This window comes from Thalia democratica, unplaced genomic scaffold (assembly GCF_965202585.1).
Source record: "Thalia democratica unplaced genomic scaffold, ktThaDemo2.hap1.1 HAP1_SCAFFOLD_59, whole genome shotgun sequence".
Lineage (NCBI taxonomy): Eukaryota > Metazoa > Chordata > Thaliacea > Salpida > Salpidae > Thalia > Thalia democratica.
Window position 1 is genome coordinate 62,876 of NW_028139246.1, and position 9,491 is coordinate 72,366.

Sequence of the window (9,491 nt, forward strand, 5' to 3'; positions counted from 1 at the left end):
AGTCAATGTTTCTATTTTTTTTAATGCAAAGTCTAAAATTTTTTCATCTTTAAATGCAATAAATATGTTATTTTTTACATTATACAATATTGTCAATTTTTTTCTTTTAAATGAATTATCTAAAATTTTTATTATCTTTAAATCGATCTTAAAACATTGTTTAAGCATTTCAATGTTTTATTATTTACTTTTATTGGTCTACAATTATTAAGTATTGTATGCCTTTTTTAAATCAAGAAGTTTCAAATGAAGATAGTTGCAACTTTTATTTTCAAATTTTAGTATTAGGTATAACGTAATCAATTTATTTTATAATTGTTTAAGTAAAAACCATTTGGTCTTAAGTCTAAAATGTTTTATTTAAAGAATTACAATTCAATATTTTTTTTAAATTTCAAATTAAAAAATTTGAATTTTTTTTGCATATTTGTTCTACCACATTGCAGGGGCGTGTCTAGACTTTTTTCAAAGGGGTTTCACAATTCTTTTTAGTTCTTAATTTCCCGCTTAAGTACGCATTTCTTAGGTATGCACTGCCAGTTAAGTACGAAGTATTTAGCCAAAAAAGTGTTTGTTTAAAATGCTTTTTTCTGCTTAGAAATAAGAAAAAACATATAAGTAGTAATGGAAAAAAATTATATATTTTTATTTACTAAACTGTACTAAATTTAGATAAATTAAAACTAAAAGAACCGGAAAAAATATATTTATAATAAAAATTTTTTTAAGTAATTTAAACTATAAATATTCGAATGTTACTAAAAAAATGGTTAATTACCTAGGATGATGTCTCACCAATTTCAAGCTGAATTTTTATTAAATTCAATGTTGTTTTTTCTTATAATTATAGGCTTAAAACTTATATTTTATAAATACATAAATAAAACTTATTTATTATAAACCAATAAAACTTAAATATTAACTCCTTTTTTTTTAAACAAAGCAAATGATACACAACTTATAAACATTACTATACTGTAAAATAAAACTAATTAAGTATTTTAATTTATAAGAAATGAATTATTTCTAACTATGTATTTAAATAGCTTGTTGAAAACGAAGTATAATTTTAGATCAAACAAACAATGCTTAAAAAATTGATTTTAAGCCTAAAATCATAGTTCAAAAAGATATTAAACCGATATAATTTCAGCTTGATATTGGTGCGACATTATCCTAGGTAATTACAAAAAAATGTTTAGACTTTTACAACTAAATTAAAAAATCTTTAAATTAAAATTAAATGTTTGCCTAATGGTGCAGGAATTCTGATAATGATTTTTGAATCTCTCTGAGTTAAAAATTTAAAAAAATAAAGAACAAAATTTGTGGCTAACACATATACAAAAATACAACAACTTAAATAAAAAACATTAAACTAGTAATAAATGATAAAAGAATAAAATGGCAGGTCTAAAGATAATTTTGAAAACTCTATAGATTGAACTTTTAAAATTAAAAAAAAATTGAAACATATTTTCCAAGTTAGAGGTTGCAAAAGGTCTTAGAAAATAAATATATATATATAAATTTTTGTGTCAATTTGAATTTTTTTTTCACATGAAAAAAGACTTTAAAATTCCAGGTTGATTTAGTAACTTTGTTGTTCAAAACTTAAGATTTAATCAAAAGTTTTCAAATTCCAGGTTTTTAAGCCTAAACTGACGAGTTCTAGGATTCCAAATTTTTGGCAACTGTAAAACTAACAAAAAACTTAGTTCATACTTTAAAATAAAAACAATCAAGTTTAAAAAAAAAGTATGTCGTTTGTTTTATTAAAAACACTTAAAACTGCATATTATTTTTTAAAATTAAGAAAAACACAATTGGAAGCCAAAAAAAAAGTCTGAAATTAGAGAAAAAAAATTAAAACTAGCCAAGGTTTTCAAGAAAAAAAAAAGAAGCCAACCAGAATTATTCATAAAAAAAAACTCAAAACTTGAGAGAAGCTTAAAGTTGTCGCTATTGTGTATAAATTTAACAAGATACTTTTCCAATTTTCTCATTCACTAGTTCAAAAAGAACAAACACACTAATATAAACAAAGTTATTTTTAACAACATTTTCCTTTAGAAAAGATGAGTTAATTTAAAACATTAGAAAAGTACAGTAAATGTAAAGCTATTTAAACCTTAAAAAAGTATATTTCTTAGTACATATTAACAAAGTAGTGATAGTTTACTCTAACACTAACAAAAGTTAAAGTTCACTAAAAACCTGTAACTTTACTTATAAGGATAGTGATTTTAAATTCAAACTAAAATTGAAATTTAATATCAATATATTGATTGTATTTAGGTTTGATACTAAAAAAATATACAATAAATGTTTAGTAATAGTTATTTTTATTTTCACAAATTGATCTTACCCTTTATAGCATATAAATTGTTTTTAAACAATAGTTACAGGGTTGCCAATTTTAAATAGAAAAAAAAAACACATTATGATTTAAAAAAACATTTTAAGTAAAAACTGTATTGAATAATCTTTAAATGTCTTAATTCATAAAAAGTTTATTTCAAGTCTTTTAAATATTATATTATGAATTGATAAAGATTTTCAACTAACTTTTTAAAGTAACATAAATCAAGTTTTTGAACAAAATTGGTTAAAAAATCAAAATATTAAAACTTGAACAATTAAATCTTATTCAAGATTAAAAAGAAATTAGCTTGTTATTTTCAAAAAATCTTGAAAATAACTTCAGTTTTAGTAAATTAACCAAGCTGTCCTGTGTTAGTACAACATTTTAAACCAGTTTGAGTTGTCCTGAAAATTAGATTTTTTTTAACTTTACAGAGTTTTCCTTACTATATCACATATCAAGAATGAGTTGCAACCCTGTTTTACTAGATGCTATATATATTTTATATTATATGATTTCTATCTTAATGCGTTTAAAATTAGTTGTAAAGTTAATTATTTAGATATTAAAGTTTAAAAAAAAATTGAAAAAGAACAATTAGTTAAAAAACTAACTAACATCTTGGAAATCTTATAGGTTTTATGTTTCCCCTCTTGTTTGTGGCTGATTAAAAGAAGGTCCTCATCTCACCAATTTTTCAAAGTTATTATAAGAGATCACTGTTGTTTTTTTTCATTACAACTTGTCTGCTAATTCTAGAGAAGAATTGTTCAACTAAATTAATTTCAGCCTTGAGAATACTAAAAAGATCAACTAGTAGAAGAGCTAATAAAGTAAATTCAAAAAAATCATCAGGGCTGAATCTTAACACAATGTTGAATTTATCGTTTAACTAAACAAATAAAATAAACTTTACCTCTTTTAAACACACTAAAATTTTGTGTACCTCTAAGTCAGTTGTGTGCACCCTAAAGTTTTCTTGTACCCTAAAAATAATTTTGTGTACACTAGTGTGCACCGGTGTACACCTTAAAGACTACTGATCTAATTAAGAATCACCAGTCTATTAGATAACAGCTGAATAAGACCAAGTCAAAATTTATCAAAATAAATTCTTCTAGTGTATAACTTTTTATTTTCAATGTATTATTTATTACATTTTATCTCATATTGTTATATTTGTCATTTTAACTATTTAGTGCATTTTATTTAAGAGAAGATTTAGAGAATTTTTTTATTAAGTTTATATTTAAACTTTAAAATGCAACAATACATTTACTCTCTGCCCTTTGAGGTTTAATCATAACCAGAAGAAGGACGAAAGAAGTTTAAAAAACCATAAGGTAATAAGAAGCAATGTTGATAAAAGTTGTATAAGGGGAATACAATACATAATAAAACTTAAAGAGTATTAACATGTTTTAAGTTTTTAAAATGAAGAAAGTAAGTGACAATATTTTAGTCAAAGTAAAAAAAAAAGGTAGAAAGATACAGTTCAAGTCTTTTAGTTACAGAATTTAGGTGACAAAGTTTAAGTAAAAAAAGCCATAAAGGGTAGGTTTTATCCCTGTGAAACCATAAAGTCAAATAAAACTAAAAATTTTTAGTCACCAAAGCCAAAATAGAACTTACAAAATATAAGTCCAAATAAGTCATAAGGTACTGACAGTGTATGAGTACAAACAAGCACAAAAGGTAGTGAACATTTTTAAGTCACAGTGAGTCATGTTAAATTTTATGTTAGGCTACATAAATATTTATATCTATTTTTTTTTTAATTAAAAGAGTAATAATTTTGCTTTTTAAATTTTTAACACATTATAAACAAACTGTATTTTTTAACTAACTTAAAACTATGTTATTTCTCGGTACTCATTATGAATTATTTAAAATATAGTTACAATCTGCTTTAACTTAACAAAAATAACTTAAGATTTTTTTGTAGTAAACTATTAATCAACTTTAGCAAAAGCTTAAAAATAATATTTTAAAATTATATCGTATCTTTATTTATAATTAAAGTGTTAATCGTAAGTTTATATTTTCATATCACTTCAAGATATTAAATTAATTAAATATTTTTAGTTTATTTAAACGTAAATATAAAATACCAAAAAAATCTGATTTTCAATCGCAAAAAGAAATCTCTGACTCTTTTATATAAATTTTTTAAAAAAAGAAAATGAAAAAGAATTTACTTTAGTTTCGATTAGAAAGAGGATAGTAAGTGACTTTAATAATTATTATTCTAATTAGTAGTAATAGCCATAAACTTAGAATTTAAGTTTAAAATGTAACTAACTTTACTATGTGGTGTAAAAATATATTGTTTTAAATGTATAGCTGAAGAATAAAATAAAGGTGTTTATGACCGTAACAATAGAATCTATAAACTTTACATTAAAGGACTAAGATTGTTTTTAAAAAATTAAAAATAGTTTTCAACTTTTCAAAACCGAAAAAAAAACTGAACTAGAAATATTATTATTATAAGTTGAATCTGTACTAAAACATTTTTTACAATTACTTAAAACTTAGTTAAAACTAAAGTACTTTAAGAAAAAATTAATAAGGTATATTCTAATTTATAACATTCATAAGGTAAAAGTTTACAGATTTTGTGATATCCACATACAAATAATATACTTATAAGTTTGTTCAACTACAAAGTAGTATTGTTAAGTTAAACAAAATGTTACTAGCTAAAAAGTATGGTAATGTCTTATTTAAAACTATTATAAGTAACAATGTCATGCAATCTTAGAATTAGAATTGCAATAGTTAAACTAAAACTACATCCATCTTTTACAGTACTTGTGATAAACAATAAAACTTTAATATTGTATAATACATATATACTTATACTTAACAATTTAAACAACAATTAACTAAAAACAACTTTCTTTCGCAAAACAAAAAATAAAATTTTTTTACACATGTGATTTAAGTGAAATACTATGACTTTAATTTTAGCTTAAAAATATCTAGTTAGTTATATTATAAAAAATAGTATCCAACGTTTAAAGTTTTAGATAAAATTACAATTACTAAAAATTCAACATTCTGTTATTATAAATTATAATTAAAAAATTATATTTGTTTATATTTCATTTTATCTATTTAATATTAAATATTTTTTAATGTTAAAGATAATGTTATAAATTTAGCTTGATACTTTTAATCTAGATTAAACACATTCTATATTTATCTCTTCAAAAGTATAAACTCAACAAGAACTTACTTTTTAACAAACTTTTTCTAAATGTAAGAATTAAAACAAATACTAAACTTATTAAACTCCTTGATTATGTAAATCGTTTAATATAATTTAAGTCAAATTTGTAAAACTTGTTTGAAAACAAAGTTTTGATTAGTTCCTAAATACTTTTTTATTTAGTTTTTAATTTACAATAAAAATCACTTGTTCTAATTTCACCTAAAAAATTTCTTTAAATGTGTTCCAAAAGCGTTTACTTTAAATTTTAAGTGATACAAAACCTGTAAACATAACATGTGTTTTTGCTTGTCAAAATCGCATTTATTTTATCGATACAATTAATTAAAAATATTATAAAAGTTTTACAGAACATGAGTGATAAAACTGATACTAAATAATAATAGTTTTGATAAAGCTAGCTTTTAACTAATTAAAGATTTCATTTCTTATTTTATTTGCTATTTAAACAAGTATTTGGATTAACAGATAATTTAAACTTTTTTGTTTTAAAATAATTAAAAACCTCTTAAACGATTTGAAGTAAATAAAAGTTTATTTGGTTTTAAAAAATCTAATTCCTAGTTTCCTAAATTAAGCAATATCGCCTTTACAGGGACCTTTTTAGCTATCACATGCAAGATCTTGTTTTAAATGGTTTTTTGAAACCTTTGTGATCCCAGAATATAAGAATACAAAAAAGAAACAATGTAAATGTTTCCTAATTATATCATTTCACCTATTTTTGCTGATTCGCTAAAGCTTTCTTTGCAAAACTTTAAATATTAAACGTGATGAACGTCATAAAAGAGGTGCTTTACAACCAATTTCCATTATGAAGTAAAACAAATAATTAAATCGTAAAAAGTTATCAATTTTGTGCTGTGCGCTACTTAAAAACGGCTGATAGTAGTTTCTGAAATCTAACTAAAAAATGTTTTCAAAAATGTAATTAAATTGTTATTGAAAATTAGGTTGTATTGAAGCGGAATCCTGCACATATTTAGAATAAAACTTTCATTTTCACTTTTTTTTAAAGTTTTTCTTTTTTTTACATATTTTACAAACTATAATATAATAAATAATAAAAAATTATCTTTATTAGACATTGATAGTATGAGTTCAATAAATGAAAAGTCTTAAATGTATTTACATAACCAGGTTAAAACATAAAAGTTGAACTTGAATCTGTTTATTTAAAATAATCATTAGATGTCTTATTTGATTTCTTTTTAAATAGTGTTTGTTAACAGTTGATCATAAAGTATTCAAAATAATAATAACAGGATCAAGAGAAATAGATAAATGTTGAGCAATATTGCACATTTTTGGATAAAATGGTGTTACTTTTATTTACGCAAAATGTTAGGTCATTGCTAGCTTTCTCGGTTTTAAATATTTACCTGATCATTTGTTAAAGTTATGTAAACTTAGACAATATCAGTGCGAATAGCAACTTTTGTTTAATATCAGGGTTGACAATTTTCAGGCTAAAAAGTCAGTCTGAGATTTTCAAAAAAACTCAATATGTAAAATAATTTTTTTCTTAAAGGTGCGATTTCTGGAATCCCATACATAAAAATATAAAGATAACAATTTACCCATTAATTTTATTAACTATAATGGGGTAGGCCCGCGGGCTTGATCTAGCCTGATTGTAGAAATTGTCGGTACGCAGCGTATTTTTAAAATTTAAAAAAATCACAAAAAAAACAAAATAAAAAACCGTTACGCCGAAGACTTAAACATTTAGAACACAGCATACTTATAAGTAAAACGGTTTCATTTAATACTAAACTAAATTTTTCCAGACCGAAAGATAATTGCGTCACAATTATAAATTCAATTTAAAAGTTGGAAATAGTAATTTTCAATGAATTATGTACAAATAGTTGTTAAACGTTATTTAAAAGTTCTAAAAATTGAATGAAATTCTTGAAAATATATTTGAATTAAAAGCAAGTTTTTAATTTTTTGTTATTTGTGGACTCTCTTAATTTTTATTTTCTTAATTTCATTACTGCAATTTACTTTTTTAAGATTTGTATCAAATATTATCTATGTTAAAAACCTCTTTAAATATCTTAGTGGTACTAAAACATTTTCTTAGATCGAAAGTTTCAAAACATTTTAGAATACGAGCAGTCTATACAAAAAAACTATTCATTACATACTACATGTTTTGTTTTCAAATCCCACTATATCCTTTATTTAAAAGCTAAATGGGTGGGTAATTTTTAATTATATTGCATGGTCGCATTTATTTGAAACTTAGGAACAACTTTGTATACCTCTTACATGCTTATAAAATGTTATTTGAGAAATTTTTCTGTTCAATTAAATCAAATATCACTCACTATATTAATTTTACACTACAAAATGTATAGCTTAAATTTAATCGTTAGTGTACAAACAAAGACAACTAATTTCAATACTACTTTGTTATAAGGATTTTTCTAAATTCTTTAAAATATAGTCCTAATTAGGACACTTGAATACAACTGAACTCTTCAAGATTGTCCGAAACTTTGTATGGTTTTTCAGACCATTCATTTTCTTCTACGTCATAACACAATGCAAGTGAATCTACTTGACCAAAAATTAAAATTTTGCTTCCTATACTAAAAGCTGTAGATGGTTCTTTAAGGAAACTGTTAGTTTTTGGGATATGTGTTTTCAGACTGACGAATATCTTGCATGTAGAATCATAAACTTCTGACTCATTAGTCCCGCCACCAAACACAAATAATTTATTCCTTATTGCAACTGACTGATGAAAAACTCTACCGTTAATCATGCTGGTAAATTTTGACCAGGAATCACTTACAGGATCATATTCTTCCAATGATCTTGTTACTGTAAAATAAGTGTCTTCAACATGATAATTTTTATCACCTCCGTCAACATTTTTATCAATGTGATTACAATATACTATTCCACCTGATACCACAATTCTTCCTGAAAAAACTATCAAGGAAGGTCCTTCTCTTGGTATTTTCATTCTTTTCCTTTACCTCCAATCACATTTCTTTGGATCATACTCTAAGCATATATCAGTTGTACCTTCATACCTAATATTGAAACCTCCAATAAGATATATTTTGTCTTCTAAAACGCAAACACTAAAAAGATCATGTTCGTCCCAATCTTCACATAATCCAGCCACCTCATTGCATTGGTTTGATGCAGGACAGTATTTTTCAACTGAATCAATTTCAGCATGAAATAAACTATTAAAAGTGTATACTTCACCTTTATAACAAACTGATCTATTACTTAAAAGTTTCGAAGACATAGAAACAGGTTGAGTGCAATACCTCTGTTCAAAGTAGCTTTTAGATTCTTGTAAAACACTTTTTCCTGAACACAAAACATCATAAATTATTGTACGACATTCTTCTACTTGTTTGAATGATGATTCTTTATCTAAAATGTACTTCAAAGCACAATAAGAAAGCAATGGAAATCTAACTAGCAATAAAAGACTTTTTGCATATTTGCTTCTTTCTTCGAATTTGTGACTTACCCATGCATTTGCAGCATTAAAAACTTCAATTTCTGACGTGGTGTGTAGATTTGAACTTGAAAGTAAACCAAAGATCAAAGCATAGTCAAGTTTTAAAAAGCAATTGGTTTCAACAAACACACTAAACCATCTACTTAGATACTCTTTTGTAAATTTGTCTAAACAAATCAATTTAAAAGTTTGTCGATAAGTAATAATCTTTTTAAACCTGACTTTTAAGTCTTTGAAGTTTTTTTCATATATGCATATATCGTTTTCTAAGTTATTGTTAAATACAATATTCAACATTTTCAGAGCTTCTATAAAGTTATTTTCATCGAGTAGAAACTGTTCTATAAATTTTAATTTATTATTTTTTCTTGTTACACATTTTAATATTTTTTCTA

General features: G+C 23.7%; 1 protein-coding gene across 1 annotated transcript; it reads right to left on the bottom strand.

The window, feature by feature from the left end:
• Positions 1 to 8,061: 8,061 nt before the first annotated feature.
• Positions 8,062 to 8,580, bottom strand: LOC145845449 (kelch-like protein 25). The gene has a single exon (XM_082952712.1). The coding sequence runs from the start codon at positions 8,578 to 8,580 to the stop codon at positions 8,062 to 8,064; it is 519 nt and encodes a 172-aa protein (XP_082808838.1).
• Between the last annotated feature and the right edge of the window lie 911 nt (positions 8,581 to 9,491).